The sequence below is a fragment of the Kogia breviceps genome, chromosome X, assembly GCF_026419965.1.
Source record: "Kogia breviceps isolate mKogBre1 chromosome X, mKogBre1 haplotype 1, whole genome shotgun sequence".
Taxonomy (NCBI): Eukaryota; Metazoa; Chordata; class Mammalia; order Artiodactyla; family Physeteridae; genus Kogia; species Kogia breviceps.
Window position 1 is genome coordinate 41636773 of NC_081330.1, and position 21369 is coordinate 41658141.

The 21369-nt window shown below is 40.2% G+C and overlaps 1 protein-coding gene across 3 annotated transcripts; it reads left to right on the forward strand.

The window, feature by feature from the left end:
* Nucleotides 1-1316: 1316 nt before the first annotated feature.
* Nucleotides 1317-14444, forward strand: MORF4L2 (mortality factor 4 like 2). Of its 3 annotated transcripts, none has more exons than XM_059049931.2 (4): nucleotides 1317-1435; nucleotides 4174-4259; nucleotides 11397-11500; nucleotides 12890-14444. In XM_059049931.2, exon 4 carries the CDS (start codon nucleotides 12914-12916, stop codon nucleotides 13778-13780), a length of 867 nt encoding a protein of 288 aa, XP_058905914.1. In that variant the 5' UTR covers nucleotides 1317-1435; nucleotides 4174-4259; nucleotides 11397-11500; nucleotides 12890-12913; the 3' UTR covers nucleotides 13781-14444. The 3 variants fall into 3 exon arrangements, with proteins under 3 accessions (XP_058905914.1, XP_058905917.1, XP_066879700.1); XM_059049934.2 differs by lacking the exon at nucleotides 1317-1435 and adding an exon at nucleotides 2473-2749; XM_067023599.1 differs by lacking the exon at nucleotides 1317-1435 and adding an exon at nucleotides 2663-2809.
* Nucleotides 14445-21369: the final 6925 nt, after the last annotated feature.

Genomic DNA, 21369 nt, shown 5'->3' on the forward strand with positions numbered 1-21369 from the left:
GGGAACAAGGTGTCAGTGATGCATTTTGAGGCCCAGAAAAGACAAGCTACTGTGGCTGAACAACAAAGTACTGTCAAAGGCTTGGGCTCAAAGGACAGGTAAAGTTCAATTCTGGTTCCCAAACTTTTGTATGCACTGAGAAAATAATAGGCACCTCTTCACAATAGTTTTTAATCTGTGAAACAGGACAGATAACACACAGGGTGTCTCAATAAAACATATACAGCATTTATTATTTTGCTTTACATTCTGTAGTACCCTCTAGTGGAGTGTAGAAAAATAAGCATTGTATTTCTGCCCTCTAAAGCAGTGCTTTTAACTTCAGTGTGCATTGGGATCACCAGAACAGTTTGTTATAACAGATAGTCAAACCCTACCTACTCCTAGAATTTCTGATTAATTAGGTTGGAGGTGAGAATCTAAATTTCTGACAACTTCCCAAAAGGTGATAATGATGCTATTGGTGTGTCTGGGAAACACTTTGAGAACTTCTACTCTAAATCCTGCCCTTTCCAGGTGTGTGCTTGTGTGTGTGTGTGTTCATGAGCACACACATGCATGCATGCACACGTGTAAGATCTATAACTGAAAGAGGTATAACTTTGTTGTTTGATGTTCATTTATTAGTCTGCATCTAATAAGGATTTTGTGAAGAATAAAAGAATATCCATGTGAATGATATGACACAGCATCTAAAATATAGAAAGAATGAAAAAACCTGAGGATCACATAACATTAATCCCAGGTTCTCAGAACTACTAAGTGTGGAATGGGGTTTAAAATTAGGCCTCTGACTCCAAAAACATAATAGTTTAACAGGACCACTACAGAAAATAGGGTGAAAACACACATATCTAATCATAATTTCAAAAGTAAAAAGATCAGTTTTCAATACCAGGGTCCAAGTCCAATAAAGAGAAACATCTTTACTGACAAAAGAGCCATCTACATTTTCCCTTTGGGGAGGCAGCATTTGAAGAGAAGATCTTAACCCCACAGAAAGGGTTAGAATCTCATCAGCATTAGTGCCTGGGGTCATTTATCATTTCTGACCCCCCACCTGCAAAAGGCAAGTAGGAAAGAAGAGAGAGATGGAGGGAGGATTTTTTTAAGGAGGAAAGAAGAAAAGAAATGAGGCAAAACATTTGAATCAAGGGCCATAGTCCCCTGCCTTGTAGGGCTAGTAACACAAGTTAATTTGATTTTTCCCTAGCAATGAAAGATATATATGATCTCTATAGATTGGAGAGTTCAACAAATCAGAAAAGGGGGGGAATCCCATAATTCCAGGGACCAAACAGCCAATCCTTTGCTGGAATTTGGCGGCATCTAGTGGCAAACTCAAAAGGTATAAACCTCACCCAGAGAACTTTCTGGAAAATTAAGAGTGCGTACTTGCCTGAAGAGCACTCTGCCTGGAGATCAGGACAAAAAGGTAAGAGAACCTCAGCCCCCATAGAAATTCGGAGTCCCTAGTGGAGGGGAAGTCTGTCGTATATAGATATTCTCAGCAGAAAACTGTTTGTGCCAGGAGAATTGCAAGCAACTTGAGGAGGGGAGGGCGGAGGGAGAGGGGGTTGCGGGGGAAGGCTATTAGGGAACAGCAAAGAAGCTGCTTCTTGGAATTGCTAATATGAGAATGGGAGGGTTTGGCTCTTCACCGCTGGAGGGCTACGGTTTAGAACAGGATTTTGGCGTGGAGAAAGACGCGGGAAGAAAGTGTATTTTTAGGGTCTAAAACTAAATCGATAGGGGACACCGAAATATTTCTAGCTAAGACCCTTTATCTCAGTTACGGTCGCCTTGCCTTAATTAATTTTCCTTTTCCTGAGAATAATTTTCAAACACACACAAACGTAGAAAACGATCCGTAGAGCGCGCGCACACACGCACACGCACCCGCTTCGGGACACACAGCGGCCCCAACGCTAGGGGCGCACGCCTGCGCACACCAGCTACCTCCAGCACCACGAGGCCTGTCGTTCACGCACACGCCAACCCCAAGGCCACGTGGGCTCGCCTGTGCACAGACGCCCTGACACTGCGCGCCCGCAGCGCCCTCCCGCATCCCAACTCGCACACACATCAAAACCCCCACTCTACCTTATTTTTTTTTCCTCCAAGAGCTGTGCAACAGGTTCGGGGGCGTGGCCCCAGATTTGACCTAGCGCTTCTCCACTCGCGGGAACCTTAGCTCATTTCCGCCCATCCTGTTTCCGCAGGCCACGTAGACACTTCCTTTCCCAGTGGAAAAAAAAAACCCATAATGCCTCCCTGCAGGAAAAAAAAAAAAAAAAAAAAACCTCTGGTCTGGGGAACTCTGGGTCGTGAAAGTAGGCCACGTGAACACCCTGCCCTATAGACTTATGACCCAACTACTGTCGCGCTTTTGGAGGGCGGGCTAAGAACCTAAGAGGGCGAACATCATTGGCCAGAGCCCGCACTAAAGGAGGAAGGTGATTGGTTTGCTTCAAGCCTTAACCGTGAAGAAGCAGGCTGCTAGCACCCGCCTTTACTGCGGCGAAGTGTCATTGTTGACGTGGTGGGCTTCGTCCAATCATTTGGTTATAGAACATTCTAAAACTTAGACAAGACGATTGTGATTGGCTGGAGGGCATAAACCCGCCTCCAGGGTGACGTGTCTGCCTATGGATATCAGTTGCCAGAGAAACCTGGCTTTACTATGGCGGTTGGAGGGTCGGCAGTGATCACACGTCGGCTGCTGGAAAGAGCTGGATTCTCGTTTCAGGTTTCGGGGTGGGGGTGGGGAGAAACGGTTGACGATTTCCTCTTATCGTCGCGTATATAGGCAAGATTAACTAATGGCTTTACAATCGGGCAGAGCTAGATTCAAATTCCTACTCGCCAACGCCCAGCTTGGGCTGGCTGCTGTTCTTTCTGCGTCTCGGTTTCCATGTTTGTAAAGTGGTGATAATAATAGTATCTACCTCAGAGACGTGTGCCTCCGAGGCGTGTGCTGTATATTAGTGCGTGTAATATACGAAAGCGAGGTAATATAGTACGTATAATAACTTAATACGAAGCCTGACTCTGGAAGATATTAGCTATTATTGTGGAGAGAAAAAACCCGGGTAATAGAATGAGAAAAATATACAATTATGTAAAGTCTTTCATTACAGTGCTTTTCCTGCCCATCACCCCCTTCCCTAGAAGAAACTCGAGATATAAGAGAGACGTATCAATCTTTACCGATGAAATAATTTATTTGGGAATTACCTCAAAATAGCGGGGATTGGAATTTTCCATATTGAAAAGTTTAAAAAAAAAGCGGCGTGGGGGTGGGGAGAGATGGAGAATGAGAGCGAGCTGGAGGTGAACCGCATGCGAGGAGTAGGCCTTGTTTGGATCCTGATTCGGACACACCAACTATAAAAAAAAATGTTTAACACGCATCGGGAAATTTTGAAGACGGATTCGATATTTGATGTTTTTTAAGGAATTAATGACGATGTTTTAGACGTTGTAATGGTACTGTGGTTATGTTTTCAAATTGTCTGTAGCTTGTAGAGATAATATACGAAAATATGGATTAAATAATAAAATGTCTCAGATTGGCTTCAAAATACGTTGATGTCTAGGATTTGCTTCAAAACAAGCTCAGCGGTAGGGGGAAGTGGGGAGGGGTATAGATGAAATAAAATTGGCCTTAAGTTAATCGTTTAAGCTGAGTGATGGCCATATGGGATTCCTTATATTATTCTGTCTACCTTGGTATATGTTTAAAATTTTCCATAATAAAATACAGAAAGTCAGCTCTTCAGTGAGCTTGAAAAAAACGGAGTGGGGGGGAGCAGTGGGTGGGGTTATAGATAAAACAAGATGGCCTTCAGTTGGTAATTGTTGAAGCTGGATTATACATTCGCATAGGTTTATAATATTATTCCCCCTACATTTTTATCCATTTGAAATTATCCTTAATAAAAAGTACTTTTAAAAAGCAAAAACAAATTACTTTATCAAACAAAAATCGGGGTAAATGTACAATAAGGTAAATTTGAAAATGTAACCACAAGAAAGGAAAAAAACACTTGTACATTATTTATCAGCTTTGGTGTCCTTTGTGTGTGATAAAACACATTGATGGAAAAGAAAACGTTCATCTCATATCTTTTTATTTTATGTCCTTTCCTGTCCCCTTGTTTGACCTTCTAGGCTACCATCAGAAAAGCTAAGTTTGCTGAATAGTGAGGATCAGATCTGATCCTGATTGCAGAACATCCCTGATTACAGAATCCTGGGTAAGTGCCTCCCTTCTCCTGGCCTCAGTTTGCAAACAAGATAATTCCACATAACCTTTCTAACTGTCCAGGAATATTTTGAGGATTAATAAGCACCTGTCTAGGAAAGCACTCTACATTCTAAGAAGGGAAGGATGGAGCTAAGTCCATTTGTGCTTCCAGTATAGAAAGTGCCTAAACAACAGAGGGCTGTATAATTTTACATTCCTTGATAAAAGGTATTGTAATTGATCCCCTATAGTTAGCTCCATACATCCTTTTTTTTTTAACTTTGCAGCATAATTTAGTGGTTAAGAGCAAATACTGACTTCCCTGAATATAAATCCTGGCTCTGCCACTTATTGTGTGATCCTGGGCAAGATACTTACTCGCTTTGTCTCTAAATTTCCTCATATGTAAAATAAAGATAATAACAGTTCCTACTTCATCTGATTGTTGAGGGAATTACATGTAAAATTACAGGACATTGTTTGGCACATGTAAGTGATTTAATAATTATGACTGTTAGTCCTTCTGCTTCATCCTGTTTTACACACACGTGCACACACATGTTAATAAAAGCAATGGATACCTTTTTGGGGTTGTAAAAAATAATAATAATAATACTGTTGGTTTCTCTCCTGATTTTCCAGAAGCAGCAGTTACTACTAGAACTGAATTCTGAAATTATAACTTCTGACTTACCCTAACAATCTAGAAAGATATTGAGTATGTTGATCTTATTTATTTATAAGGGAATTTCCAGGAGCTATAATTTTAACTAGCAAATCATAACCATATTCAGTCTGCTAACAGCTTTCATATCATTCCTCTTTTGTCTCAGACTCAAAAAATATCTGTTAAACATAAAGGAAGTGTTCCAAGATCCAGAATTGATGTAAATGTAACTGACATGGTGTATATGCATTTAAAGGTTTATTCTAACAAACTGTTGGAGATATTGTTCACACTCACTTGTGACACATTCATACACAAAAATGTCAGCATTTGGAGTCTGTATTCCTGAATGGCCCATCACTTGCATGAGGAGATTAAGGAGGGTTTTTCAGTCTCTTGACAGCTTTATTTTCCCATGGAGTCACAATATTTTCCTTTTTACTTTTTTTTCTTCTGAAAGCTACGTTGCAGAGAAGGGCACTGCCCTGTTGGGAAAGCTGCAACAGATGGGTAGGCACAGAACCCCTTTATGGGAGGCCATTTGGAGAATGATTAAAGGTGAAAGGGAGGGAGGTGTACTGTTAGGCCAGTAGCAGCTCAGAGAAGACAAGGGTCAAGGTAGCCTGAAATGGAGAAAGCCTCAAGGAGGAAAAGGACCTTGACCAGGGCCTCTGAGGATGGGCAGAACCTAGAAGGGGGGAAGGAAACCAGTTCTAATGGAATGCCTGCAAAGTATACGACATACAATGATAATTAACTGAAAAGTCTAGCTGTGTGTTAGAACCATGGATAAAAATACATCAGAAAATCATTATGAATTTTAAATATATATATGTATATTTTAATAGAAATCTTTAGTCACATAATTGATCATGTGAATCAGTCTCCTTATAATGTAAAAAGCTAAAATATTACAGAGTAGGCCCAGGTTTCCTTTTCTCATACCTCCAATTCTCTTAGTCTCCCCAGAGTTAACCACTATTATCAGTTCTGCTTCCTTCGAGATCTCTAATTATGTACCTGTTTAAAAAATGTATATGGATACATATAAAATATTGTTTTGTGTTTTCTTTTACATAAATATGGTGTCACATTATAGGTATTGTTTTGCGCTATTTTTATTCAACAAATTGTCTTGGATGTCTTCACGTCCATTCATAGAGTTCTGATACCATTCACAGGGAATGGAAAAATGCCTTTAACTAGCATTATAGTCCATGTAATGAATAAACCACATTTTGTTTTGCCAAATCACTATTGATAGTCCTCTAGGTTGACTCCAGTGTTTTGCTGTTTCAAATTATACTGCATCAAACATCCTTGGAACCCATTTACAAGTGTTGTTCCAGGGCAATATTTATATCTTTAAACTATGATGATTAAACCAGTATTGATACTGGTGTGAGAACAGACATCACTGACAGAACAGATGACCTAGAAACAGTGATACCTTTAAAAATTGAATAATCAAAAATCATTGGGAAGAGAGTACCTTAAAAGACCCATAGAACTCTAGGAATTTAGAATGTTATAAATCAGCAATTCAACTCAGTGGGGAAAGGATAGGCTCTAATAATTAATACTAGGAAAAATTAGCTGTATATTTGGAAGAAACTATAAAAATACTGAGAAATAATATAGGGAGTCATTTAGAATATTGATTTGGGAGCATTTTCCCCCAGCATGACATGCTAAAGTTCACAAAGGAAAAGGTTGTTGACACATATGTGTTTCTTATACACACAGAGAGACCCACTTAGAAGAAAAATGACAGTTTGGAAAAAATATTTCCAACATACCAAAAAATCTTAGTATTTAATTATTAGAAGTCAATACAACCTAGTAGAAGGCAAAACAACCTAGTAGAAAGGAGGACAAAATATTTACATAAGAAAAAGATACATATGAATGTCTAAAGATATGCTCAATATCACACAAATGTAAATAAAAACATCTTACTACATACTAGATGGACCCCCCCAATTTTTTTCCCCAAAAAGATGTTTATCCATTGTTGCTGAAGGTGTGGGTGAAGGAACTTTAATGTTTTTGCTGGGAGTACAAATTAAAACAGCTCTTTACAAATTAATTTGCCTCTATGTCATCAAAGTTGTAAATAAGCAGATCCTTTGCGCAGTTCCACTGCTGAGAATGTCCTGAATACTTACCTAACATGCTAATATGTCTGTACACTGATGTTGGTTACACCATTTCTATAGTAATGAAGTATTGGAAACAACCTAAATGTTCATTTATATGGGGCTGGTTAAATTATATTATGTGGAGATTATAGAATGATGCAGATATTAAAAAGAATGAGCTAGGTATGTGTGGATATAGATGGCTGTGATAAAGTGAGAAAAGGTGGGGAGCAATATGTATCACATTTGTCAAGACAAATCAAGTAAATGCATGATACATATTCACAATATGAACAGACACATTTAGTTTTAAAGGTAGGTTTTTGTGTGAATGTGTACATTAAAAGATTTGAAAGCATACACACTCATTCCGGGATTGAGGTGGGATGGGGAGGTGGTAAGGGGAGAATGCCCACATCTTTATATATTCTGGTATTTATAATTATGTAAAGGAACTATTACTCAAATACTACCACAAAATTAATTACTTGGGCAGGAGGAATATAGATTTTCAGTTCACAATTCAAATAATTTCTGGGTGGATTAAGGAATTAAAATATAAACAAATCCATTAAAATGTCATCTTAATCTTTAAGCTTAATGGAAGGAAAAAGCACATATTTCATCATACAAATCTTAATCTTATCAGACACTAAACTAGGGGAAATACTTGCCCAATATGACAATTGATAAACAACTGTAAATATTAAACTCATTAAGAACCAACTCATAATGAATGAGCAGAGGACAAGTAAAATATAACTGGCCAGGAAACACATTTTTTAAATGTCAAAACCACTAATAAAAAATAAAACCTGAGTAGATACACCCATTTTCCTTATCAGATTTACAGTGCTGGATAACCGGTGCCAACCAGAGTTGTGAGGTTGAAAATTGGTACAACTTGTGGGGAAAGTAATTTGGCAACATATTACCTCTTAACCTACTAAATCTGCATCTGGGAATCTTAAAGGAATAATGAGGGCAAAAGATATTTTACTTACAGGATAGATTGAGGGGGAGGGTCACTTTCCAGAAAGGGGGTAGTTAAGTAAAGTGTGCCCATTTGGTAGCTCTCCTACAGCTCTCAAGATGTATGCATATTATAACCTTACTAACATGGGGAAATGATCCGTTGTAATAGCAAGTTTTTTTAAGTGAAAATCTTGATTTAATACCAGGATGAGGTTACCTCCAAGTATTTACACAGAAATTGAATATAGAAAACTAAGGCAAACATATGGATGTGTTTTCTCAATATCTGGCATACCCTAGAGCTGACCTGTAGGGAACAAGTGGAAAAATATTTGATGACTGTCGCCTCTAATTTGTGCTTCCATTTTCCCCATGTGTTGAATCACCTCCTCACTGATTCACTAATGTATACCATACCCACCGGGGACCTAAGTGGTACTGCAAAAAGCACAAGATACATATTACACAAGGCCTATGGCAAATGGAGATTAATGATGTAGTTCACACATGCAACATTTAAATACTAAGCTGTGGAGTACTAACGGCTTCATATGATACTGGCGATGGGAGTGAAAGGTGGGCTAGAGTAGTTAGGAAATTTATTTTTAACATCTTTATTAGAGTATAATTGCTTTACAATGGTGTGTTAGTTTCTGCTTTATAACAAAGTGAATCAGTTATACATATACGTATGTGCCCATATCTCTTCCCTCTTGCGTCTCCCTCCCACCCTCCCTATCCCACCCCTCTAGGTGGTCACAAAGCACCGGGCTGATCTCCCTGTGCTATGCAGCTGCTTCCCACTAGCTATCTGTTTTACGTTTGGTAGTGTATATATGTCCATACCACTCTCACTTTGTCACAGCTTACCCTTCCCCCTCCCCATATCCTCAAGTCCATTCTGTGGTAGGTCTGTATCTTTATTCCCATCTTACCGCTAGGTTCTTCATGACATTTTTTTTCTTAGATTCCATATATATGTGTTAGCATACGGTATTTGTCTTTCTCTTTCTGACTTACTTCACTCTGTGACAGACTCTAGGTCCATCCACCTCACTACAGGTAACTCAGTTTTGTTTCTTTTTATGGCTGAGTAATATTCCAAATGGGACTTTCGTGATATTTAGATGAGGGAGATGAAGGGAGGAAGCATGATTGGAGTTAAGAGTGGGTATACAAAGCCAGTAAACGATGTTAATAAAGTCAGAAACTGGCAGATTTGAAGTTTAAAGCAGCTCAAAGTAATATATATAGTGCTAACGTTTTTAATGAGGAATATGCACAGCACGTCTGCCACCAAGCCATGGAGTAGTGTAAGCTTCTAGGAAGGGAGGTACAAAGTACAGTGACCCTAATGAAACTCCATAAATTTGTATTACAAGTAGGAGCCAGACATCAAAAGGATGGGTCTTCCCTCCGTTTGATATTTGGCTTCGTACTCCAGGTAGTAATAGTTGCTTGATCTGTAGGATACTCAGATGAAAATAAAGGTACTGAGACACTTCTTAGAAAGGCTGCTTCCCTGGCTTTATTCAGTCTGGGCAAAAATCTTGACTCGTGTGGGTATTTTTCTGTACCATGTCAGGTATTTCATTCAACATGGGACTTTATATGAAAAATAGAATTTGCAGAGAATGATGAAACTCACCCACTTAATGAGAGCCAGGTAGAATTCCTTGTAATTTTCTTGTGCATAAATATATGTAATCAATGCCAAGGATATACAGTAGTTTCAGGGATCATTCTCAAGTTCCTCACTAAGGAATTGCCTGATGACCAGTGTGACTTCCAAAAGAGTTCCTATGCATCCTGGCTCTACTTCTGTGTGTTTTACAGTCTGGCTGGCACTGGGTCATCCTGCTTTCTTTAGTTGCTATTTTAACTATACCCTTGTTTTGTGGAAGGTCTGCCCATTATTAGCCCCCAGGTAGGTTTTCTGGATTTCACCTATATAACTTAACTAAATTCTCTGATATCCTCACATACTGTGTCCCCTCTGTCCCAGTCACAATAATTTTTTTAGAAACACTTTGTAAGCTTGGTAGCTTACAATATAATGCCATGAAACACCAGCCACTCTCTGATCCTTCACAGGATGTGTCTATATATCCCTCTCAGCCAGAAAGTTTCTGATTCCCACAGGGTCAGTGTCTGTATTCACAGATCTTGATGCTCTCTGAGGAGCACCTTTGCTCTGATTTCTGCTGAGAGCTTTGTGTTCTGTCAGAGGGTATCATTTGCTTAGTGATAGAACCCAGGCCTCTCTTGCCAATAACTGGCTTCCCTGATTCACAGCTCTAGTTTTCTGGCATTTCTCACCTCATTTCCTCTTCAGGGATTCCCTGATACCTGCCCACATAATCTTAGGGGCTAGCAATTGGCAAAAGGGCTTTTTTTCTGTGGGTTAAAATTGTTACCAGAGAAACCTGGTTTAAGGCTTGCCCACCATCATATCTCATTCTTTCCCTGAGGTTACCCTGGCTTTAATGGTGTGGTGTTTATTCATCTAGTTACTTTCCTGTGTATTTTTTTAATATTTATTTGTTTGGCTGCACTGGGTCTTAGTTGCGGTGTGCGGGATCTTTTTAGTTGTGGCATGCAGGCTCTTAGTTGTGGCATGTGGGATCTAGTTCACTGACCAGGGATCGAACCCGGGCCCCCTGCATTGGAAGTATGGAGTCAACCACTGGACCACCAGGGAATTCCCAACTTTCCTATGTATTTTTATACACATCAGTTTAACACATAGAAATTGGACCTCACTGTTCATAAAAACTGTCTAAAATATTGTTATTTCTCCACTTGTGCTATCTCTGGGATCCTTTTGTACACATTATGCAACTTTCCTATTTACCTAATAGTGTATAATTGAACATCTTTCCATGTCAGTGCATGGATCTCTGCTTAATTCATTTGAATGTTCTTCCATGGTGTGCATACATAATAATTTCTATTACCATTTCCCTGTTGAAGAATATTTGTTTCCAGTTCTTCAGTATTACAAGCACCACTGCAGTGAACATCCTTGTATCCATGCTCACATATGCAGGTATTCCTGCAAGGTACCGTGCTAGCTGTTCAGCCACATCGTATTTATGAAATTCTTAACAAGAACCTGTGAAGGCTAGGGGTAATTTGCTACATTCCATAGATAAAAAAACAGGCTAAGAGAGCTTACATATCTTGCCCAGAGCCTCATAACCCATAAATGGCAGAGCCTTACTGAAGTAGAAGTAAGTCTAACAGCAGAACTCATGTATTTTCTTTGATATCACAATTGTAAACCACATGTTTTTAAATTAGATTTTTTCCCAGTATTTCAGAAAAGTTTATCTTCATTGCTGATGTCTGCTTTCCTTTGTAGGTTGTGTCTCCCACCTCATCTCTCCAGACATCCCAGAAGATCTGTAAGATTCCATCTGGGAAAACACTAGGAGTTTTTGGAAGGGAAAGAAGGAAGAGGATTACGTAAGTCAAAGGACTTGTTTAATCTGTCATACCATAAGAATCACAGAACACTGTTTTTTCATCTTTATCTCACTAACCCTCTCTGCTGCATTTTACAGTGTAGATTATCTCTTTTCCTTCTTGAAACTCTCAACTACTTTGGCTTCCAAAATAACATTCTTCTAATTCTCATATGGCTGCTCTGACCTTTTTATTTGTTCTCTCTCTCTCTCTCTCTCTCTCTCTCTCTCTCTCTCTCTCTCTCTCCCCTCTCACCCCTTAAATAAAATACCATTGTTTCTTAGATTTTTCCAGAATTCTGTACTTGGTTCAGTTTTTCTTCTACTACCAGCTATATGATTATTACTCTCAAATCTCCATTTCTGGTTTTGAGCTCTCACCTAAGCTTTAAAGTCATTTGTTTAACTCCATGCCTCACACTTACTACATCTAGTACTGAACTTCTTTCCTCTCTAATCCATTTCCTCCTCCTCTAGATGCAGTCTCATTTGGTGATAATACTATGACCTAATCACCGGTTCTCAAAACCCTGGCAGTCATCACTGACTTTATCCCTCACCAATTTATTATCTCCTCCAACAAGCTATTGCTGAAAGTGGTGTTCGGTAGCATTTCTTGTTTGCTCCGAAAATATTCTGTGCCTTTAACTGTCACTTTACTAACGTTGTTGTTTTATAATTGTCACTTTAGATATTCAAATCCCTAGCACATAGCATAGTACATGTCCAGAAGCAGATAAGCAGTAATGTATGATGACTAACTGAATGGATGAATTACCCTATTTCCTATTATTTTATTGCTGATTCCAAACTAACCACTAAAAATTAGTGCTTTTATTAATTCATTAATTACTCAGGCTTAAAACTCTGGAGGCACCTTTGACTCTTCCCTCTCCTTCATTTACCAAGTTCTATATTCAGTTTCTCTTGACTCTGTCATCAGCTTAGTTCAGGCCTACTGGACTTACAGAAAAACCTTTGCTGTTACTCATTTTGCCTCCAGCCACCTAAGTTAATCTTTCTTGTTTCTTTCATCTTGTCATTTTCCTGTTCAGAAGTCTTGAATTTCAGTTCCACTGCCTTTTGTAGTTTAATTCATGCTTTCACTAAAATTATATTCCTGTCTTTTGAGTGGCATTGAAAAGCTAATTTATGGGCAGGTCTGATGAGTGATTGGGTGGGCTGAGAGTAGTGGGTGGGTGGTAGTGAAGATCAAAGAGAGAGAAGAGGTAGTAAGTCACTTACAATTAATTGGTTGGCCCTGAAATAGGATTTGAAATCCAAATTCCAAGAGAGTAGCCTGTGTTGTGCTTTGATAGGTTTTTAGGAAGCACGGTGTGTTAAAGGTCACCATAGAAAACAACCAAGTAAAATACTTTATATATTACAGTGGTTGGAATAAAAACAGGGTTGAATGAGTTCCAGAAAGCAGGGTTCTCAAACTCGTGGACAACAATCTGCAGACGAAGACAACTTCAAAAAACCAACTAGAAGCAACATGCAGAGAAGTAAGATGAGAGGGGCCTCCTCGGGAAAGAAGACAGCTGGTCCCCAGCAGAAGAATCTGGAAGCAGCACTCCCAGGCAGATGGGGGGGTCGCTCTGCAGAGAACCCCCCTTCAGGGTCCGTGAGGAAGACAAGAAAGAACAAACAGAAGACCCCTGGGAACGGAGATGGTGGCAGCACCAGCGAAGCACCTCAGCCACCTCGGAAGAAAAGGGCCCGGGCAGACCCCACCGTTGAAAGTGAGGAGGCATTTAAGAATAGAATGGAAGTTAAAGTGAAGATTCCAGAAGAATTAAAACCATGGCTTGTTGAGGACTGGGACTTAGTTACCAGGCAGAAGCAGCTGTTTCAACTCCCTGCTAAGAAAAATGTAGATGCCATTCTGGAAGAGTATGCTAATTGCAAGAAATCGCAGGGAAATGTTGATAATAAGGAGTATGCAGTTAATGAAGTTGTGGCAGGAATAAAAGAGTATTTCAATGTGATGTTGGGCACTCAGCTGCTTTACAAATTTGAGAGGCCCCAGTATGCCGAAATCCTCTTGGCCCACCCTGATGCGCCGATGTCCCAGGTTTATGGGGCGCCACACCTACTGAGATTATTTGTAAGAATTGGAGCGATGTTGGCATACACGCCCCTTGATGAGAAGAGCCTTGCATTATTGTTGGGCTATTTGCATGATTTCCTAAAATATCTGGCAAAGAATGCTGCGTCTCTCTTTACTGCCAGTGATTATAAAGTGGCTTCTGCTGAGTACCACCGCAAAGCCCTGTGAGGGTCTACTGACCACTCACTGTTATGTCTGGTATCTGTAAACACTCTTTTTGTTCTTAGTCTTTTTCTTGTATAATTGATGTTCTTTAAAATTGTTAATGTATAACAGGGCTTATGTTTCAGTTTGTTTTCTGTTTTGTTCTAAACAGAAAATAAAAGGAGTACAAGCTCCTTTTCTCATTTCAAAGTTGCTACCAGTGTACGCAGTAATTAGACAAAGAAGAAACATTCAGTAGAACATTTTATTGCCTAGTTGACAACATTGCTTGAATGCTGGTGGTTCTATCCCTTTGACACTACACAGTTTTCTAATATGTGTTAATGCTATGTGAAAAAAAATGCCCTGATTCCTAGTGCCAAAGGTTCAACTTAATGTATATACCCGAAAACCCATGCATTTGTGCTCTTTTTTTTATGGTGCTTGAAGTAAAACAGCCCATCCTCTGCAAGTCCATCTATGTTGTTCCTTAGGCATTCTATCTTTGCTCAAATTGTTGAAGGATGGTGGTTTGTTTCATGGTTTTTGTATTTGAGTCTAATGCACGTTCTAACATGATAGAGGCAATGCATTATTGTGTAGCCACGGTTTTCTGGAGAAGTTGATATTTTAGGAATTGTATTTCAGATCTTAAATAAAATTTGTTTCTAAATTTCAAAGCAAGAAATTTGCAGTGTGCCTTTAATGCTACTGAGGCTGAGAAGTCAGCAGGCTCAGGAAAGATCTAGGTGGTATTAAAGGAGAGAGTTCTGACCCCTAGTGAGAGAATTCCTTTTATTGGGTGGGGCATCCAGGTGTGTACCCTGCCTGGCCAGTCTCCCTCCTCTCCCCTTTGTGTGGCTTCTCAGGGTGTGATTGCTTTCTAGTGCTGCTTGTAAGAGCCACTTTTGCTCCCGATGCTCCTTGGCTCTGTGAGTTGGGCTGGTACAATAGGATATTTCATGGGTACTGTAACAGCCCCTTATACTTATGCAGACCTTTGCTCTTGCCCACCAGGGGAAGCATGGGCAGCCACCTTCCGTATTGTATCAGAAATACTTGTAGATTTGGGGCCAAGGACGGCAGCTTTCCCAGCTTCAGCATTGATGCCATGTTCCCTATGCTTTTATAATCCCTTGGACATAAGATTGAGAATCCTAGAGTAGGGTATCTGTGGAGAAGAGGGATGGTGTTGGACGCCTATGATTATAAATCCATCTTACATGAAAATTCCCTAGTCAAACCAAGTTTTGCTTCATGACTGTTTTTTTTTTTACTTCTTTAGTGAAAAAATATTCCATGGTTACTGCAGAAATTTTGGAAAATACACTAAGAACAAATGTGAGAATAAGAATCACAGATAATGCTACTGGATCTGTCAGGGTCCCAGCAGGAAATAAATGAGACCCAAAATGGATGATTTGAGGAGTTTACTAGAGAATTTTTTCCCAAGTTATCAGCAGAAGAGTCACCCACAGACTGGGTGACTTAAACAACAAAAATTTATTTTCTCTTAGTTTTGGAGGCCAGAAGTCTTAAGATCAGGATGTTGGCAGGGTTGGTTTCTTCTGAGGCCTCTCTCCTTGACTTGTAGATGGCTGCCTTCTCCCTGTGACTTCACATGGTCTTTTCCTCTGTACCTATCTGAGTCCTCCTAATCTCTTCTTATAACACCAGTCATTGGATTAGGGCCCACCCTAATGATCTCATTTTAATTTAGTTACCTCTATAAAGACTCTTATCTCTAGATACAGTCACATTCTGAGGTACTGGGGGAAGGGGGTAGGACTTTAACATGAATTTGGAGGTGACTCAATTCAGCCTGTAACAGGGTGTTACTACATGTAGACAAAGAAGAGTAGGAGGGGAGAGAACAGGGTGAGGAGAGGGAGTATGGGAGACTGTGGAGTAGGAGCTGGGGAGGAGAGGAGTGGGAGTAGGGGTGAGAGGAAGGAGCAGGGTGAGGGGAGAAAAAATAGGAGTAGTGGGAGGGGGAGAGGAGGCTGAATTACTAGAATGGTAGACAGCTGTGTGGAAAGGGCCACCTGACAGCAGCTGGACTCTTCAGGATGCAGTTAGCTCACAGAAACCTCAAAGAAGGCAGAATCCAGGAAGAGGGGCTGGGGTGGTGTACCTGACCTCACTCTTCCCTGCTTTTTATCTCCTGCTGGGTATTTCCCTTTGGCCATATTGGAAACCAAAGGGCAAAGAAGACCTTTGATATATCTATGTTGGTAAGCTTGGAGGGGGGACACAGCAGGGAGGAAAAGTAGATTGGTGGGGGTAGAGCAAATGAGATTTCTAGCACACACATACCTGAAATAACCATTGTTCACACTTTGCCATATATTCTTAGAATTATTATGTCCTCTTTGGGACCTAGGGCCTTAGCCAACTAGCGGGATTCTTAACAAGGCCATTTATCCATTGAACTGGAGGCCTAGTAAACAAATGGATGTTAGCTCACATGCTTGAACATGTTAGAAATATCACATTTCTAAAACTCACATTGCCTCTAAATGAACATAAATATGACCCTGAGATCCAACCGTAGCATGTTGGTGGGATAGCCACTTCAGTTATTATTGAGGATCCCCCATCTTTATTACTTGTACAAATATTCTATGGTCACATCAAAGCCTGAAGAGGTCCCCACTGACATCAGATGTCTGTCCACTGGTTAGGAATGAGATGCTCCTTTACTGAATTGGCCCTGTATCTTCAGATCCCTTGTCCCTGCTGCTTCCATCAACCCTCTGGGTAGGGGAATCTTTAGTAAGACTAGGTGCCCAGCTTCTCTGAGCCCACCACAGAGTCTTCCTTGGGGCCTAATATGTAAAAACATGTCTCTGCTACAGTAAGGACTCATAAACCCTGACCTCTTTTCTCTTGCTGCCTTCAAATGCCCTCCATTCCCATCTAGGGAAGCCGTGCTTGATTTTTCAAGGCATATAGTCCTTTTCAAAATATAAAAGCCACTGGCTTCAAGCAGCTTTCACCTCCAGCTCTGCTATAAACCTCCCTCTCATGGATCTCTGCGGAAAATGGGAGGAGAGAAAAAATATAAGAACACAATACACATGTTAATATCTCAATGACTAATAAATTGAGTATTTTCCAGTTAGGTTCATAGGTAGTTTCTTTTTCTTTTAGCTGATTTCTTCTTGTGTCATTTTTTAAAAGCAACACCTTAGGAATATTCAGGAGTGCTTTATTAGGACCTAAACCAGGCTATCCTATTGATTAAAAAAAAAGAAGGCAATTATAATAAGTATATCCAAATTACTACCCAAATCTCTGTTGATTTAGCAAGTTTCTCTATTCTTAAACTACACAGGTGATGTAGTTTCATCTAGCCATCTAAATGACTAAAGGCTTCCCTTCTGAAACTGAAGGGTGGTTTTGAGAATATATTTACCACATCAGATTCAGCACCTAGCTAACATGGTGGTTCCATAATAAATGCTATTAAAATTGTTATTTATTATTTTCAGCAATATCATTAACAAGAAAAATAAGTCATTTTCCATTCAGGAGAATGTATGTGGATTTCACAACAGAAGCAGGTTGTTAAATAACTCATGACACCCATAAAACACCTAGAAAGTAAAGAAGGTAGCCATTAAAGCCTTATATTGCCTAAGAAAATTTTCTGGTACAGAATAAACGTTCAAAAATGATAATTCTCTCCTTTCACTTCCCAAAAGAAAAGGGTGAATAATATATTTATAAGATCCGTGGTTCTCAACCTGAGGTCCCCAGACTCTTAAGGGTTTTTAAAGATACCATTAAGAATTGAAGAGCTCTTTTCTCTTCGGGTCTTTCCTCTTCTTTCTTTTTTTCCTAATTCATTATGAAGTAACACCTAGCTGAGCTTTTTCTAGAATCAAAGGAGGTAATATATTTTAAAATACATCATGAATTGTGAACTATAATAATAATGGTTAACAGTTTGCTTGCTTATAGAAATGTCAGTTATCAGAAGCTGTATATATATATATATATATATATATATATATATATATATATACACCTTTCAAAATGTAGAAGTCTAAATAAGGCGGAGCATAGAAGTTGGAGATAGTTTAGATTTTGTTTAAAAATATAAAGTTAGAATTCCCTGGCAGTCCAGTAGTTGGGACTCTGCACTTTTGCTGCCAAGGGCCTGGGTTCCATCCCTGATCGGGGAAAAAAGATTCTGCAAGTCACGCAGCACAGCCAAAATAAATAAATAAAAAATTTAAAAGTTAGATAATCAATTTAGAAAAATCTTAGGACAAGCACTAAAAGATTAAAAATAGAGGGGCTTCCCTGGTGATGCAATGGTTAAGAATCTGCCTGCCAGTTCAGGGGACACAGGATCAAGCCCTGGTCCGGGGAAGATCCCACATGCCATGGAGCAACTAAGCCCGTGTGCCACAACTACTGAGCTTGTGCTCTAGAGCCCACGAGCCACAACTATTGAAGCCCGTGCACCTAGAGCCCGTGCTCCGCGACAGGAGAAGCCACCGCAATGAGAAGCTCACGCACCACAATGAAGAGTAGCCCCAGCTCGCTGCAGCTAGAGGAAGCTCGCACGCAGTGACAAAGACCCAACGCAGCCAAAAATAAATTAATTAATTTAAAAAAATAGAATGTGTAGGCTTCCCTGGTGGTGCAGTGGTTGAGAGTCCGCCTGTCGATGCAGCGGACACGGGTTCGTGCCCTGGTCCTGGAAGATCCCACATGCCACAGAGCAGCTGGGCCCGTGAGCCATGGCCGCTGAGCCTGCACGTCAGGAGCCTGCGCTCTGCAGCCGCAAAAAAAAAAAAAAAGAAAAAAAAAAAAAGAATGTGTAAATACCAAAATTCCAAAGAAAACTCCATTGGTCCCGCAGAAGGCAGGAAAGGAGAGGAGGAGACAGATGCAAAGAACAAACATTATAAACAGAAAACACAAAGTAGGAAGGTCGAAATAAATGTAACTACAGTATGCCAATAATCAAAATAAAGATACACGGATTAAACTCAACAGGAATAAAACCTCAGATTGGATTTATTTTCCAGGCACAGAATCCAGTTCCATGCTTTTTCTCAGAGATACTCTTAAAATTATACAGAAAAATTCAAAATAAAAAGATGGAAAAATATATACCAGACAAATACTAGTCAAAAGAAAGCTAGTGTAGCAAAAGTTTTTCCCAGGCCCCATGGCTTTGTAGCTCACTCCAAAGAGTTCTACAGTCACTTTAAATCACAAATTGAGCCTCATTTCAGTGATTAGAACCCCTAGTCCCAAATAATAAAGGAGCCTTTGAACTTGATTCAGAGTTAAACCTCTCCTCCCTTAGCTAGCACCAACTTCTGGTGGGCCTCCCACTTTGTGGGGAAGGGATGTGCTGGGTTTCTTCTCTTTTCCTATCTTCCCCATTCTCTAGCCCATCAGATTTCTTATGCTGGAGTCAGATCCCATTTCACTGTGCCTCCAAACTCCAAGAGCTACATATCAAGCTTCAAGGGGTCCAGTTAAAGCCTTGGGGTGAAGGGCAAAGCACCGGAACTCTTCCCCCTTGGAAGCCCACTCCAAAGAAATCCTCAAAAAAATTCTTTCACCATATCTTCTCTCTTAAACCTTTTAATCCTATTAAGTTTTAGAGCTGCTTGGTTATTTCCTTTGAAAAACTGGCTTTAGAATTTCATATCTATTATATCTTGGTTGCTTATGAGAAAACTCAAATTTAACATGCTGTCATGCAAATTGAAAGCAATAAATCCCTCAGTCCTGGAAAGTCACCATCTAAAGTTTAAAAAAAAATTAAAAGGTAGGGTATGGGCTTTGGAGTATAACAAAACCTAGGTTAGACTATAAACTCTATAATTGACTAGATTAAGGGCCTTGGAAAATACACCTAACCTCTCAGAGTTGTTTCTTCTTCATGTAAGGGAAATACTGTTACCTACCTCACAGGACTGTTATGGGGATTAAAGAGAATCAACCCAAAACACCAAACACTGCATCTGGCCCTTAGTGAGCACTCATGAAAATGTTAGTTCCCTCCCCACCCTGCCTCTTCCCTTCCTTGAAAAATATGCCTGTGACACACTCTACCATAAAGAGTATTTGGTAAATGTAACAACAAGAAGAGGAATCACAGATATGGTCTTCAGTGCCATTTCTGTATTCCAGAATAAGTTGTCTGATGGATACAATATAGGAAAAGGGACAATATTATCATACCATTCTCACTTTGGGAGTTACCCACCCAATGGAGTTGAAGGTAGGAGTCACAATCACCATGCCATTTAACTGGTTCATGTGTTTTCCTAAACCTTAATTTTAGCTTCTAGGTTAAAAATCAATAAAGCATATGTACTTAGAGCTGTAGAACCTTAAGACTGAGAGTTCCAGACCCAAGCACATCAATAGCTACAGATTGTTCCCCTCTTCTGCCTTCATCTACCAAAGATGGTAAAATCGCTGATATTATTTAATGTGTGAGATACTAAGTGGTCTGTATAAAAATCATTCATATAAATCTCACAACAATCCTAAGAGGAAGTAATGTGATTATCTCAGTTTTAGAAAAGGGGCACAGAGGCCAAGGACACACAGCTAAAAGTAATAGACCTGGGACTTGAACCCAGTTAGTCAGGCTCTTAACTACTATACTACCCTGCCTCTCTGAAAAACAGTAAAGTTATTGAGAAATGTGAAATGTGAGCCCTCATCTGTGAAAGTACCCTGAGCCTATGTACCAGTTCAGGCCTTCCTAGAAGCAAATGCCAAGACAAGATTAGGCAACATTAGAGATTTATTGGGGGAGCACTTATGAAAAATAAAAGAGGAAGGACCTGGAAGACATGGGGAAAGCCTTCAGACTCTGATTCACATCTCACACCTGTGAAAGAAGAGAGGGAAGGAAGGCAGACTAGGCAGGAAGAGCCTCAGACTGTGGTGCAATAAGAAAGTCTGGGGACTTCCCTGGTGGCAAAGTGGTTAAGAATCTGCCCACCAATGCAGGGGACACAGGTTCGAGCCCTGATCCGGGAAGATCCCACATGCCGCAGAGCAACTAAGCCCATGTGCCACAACTACTGAGCCTGTGCTCTAGAGCCCATGAGCCACAACTACTGAGCCCACATGCCACAACTACTGAAGCCTGTGAGCCTAGAGCCTGTGCTCTGCAACAAGAGAAGCCACTGCAACAAGAGAAGCTACCACAATGAGAAGCCCACACGGCACAACAAATAGGCCCCGCTTGCCACAACTAGAGAAAGCCCGTGCACAGCAATGAAGACCCAACCAAGGCAACCATAAATAAATAAATAAATTTATTTTTTAAAAATGAATGTCTGCACCAGGCCAGTGGGGAGGACAGGCAAAGATTAAGGGAATCCAAAGAGCAGAAATGGCCTGGCTCTGGCTGCCCAACTGTGCTCAGTTAGGGTATGGGAGCAATCTGGGTAAAATGTGGCCTTACGTGAATGTCAGGGGAGATCGAAAGGTTCTTTTGGGGAAATATCTGAGCTATGTGACTCCATGGCCACCACAGACCCGGTGACTTTTTCCTGGCAGTCATCCACATACCTTCTGGCACCTGAGTGTTTTGCAAGAACCCTGAACCTAATCCCTCT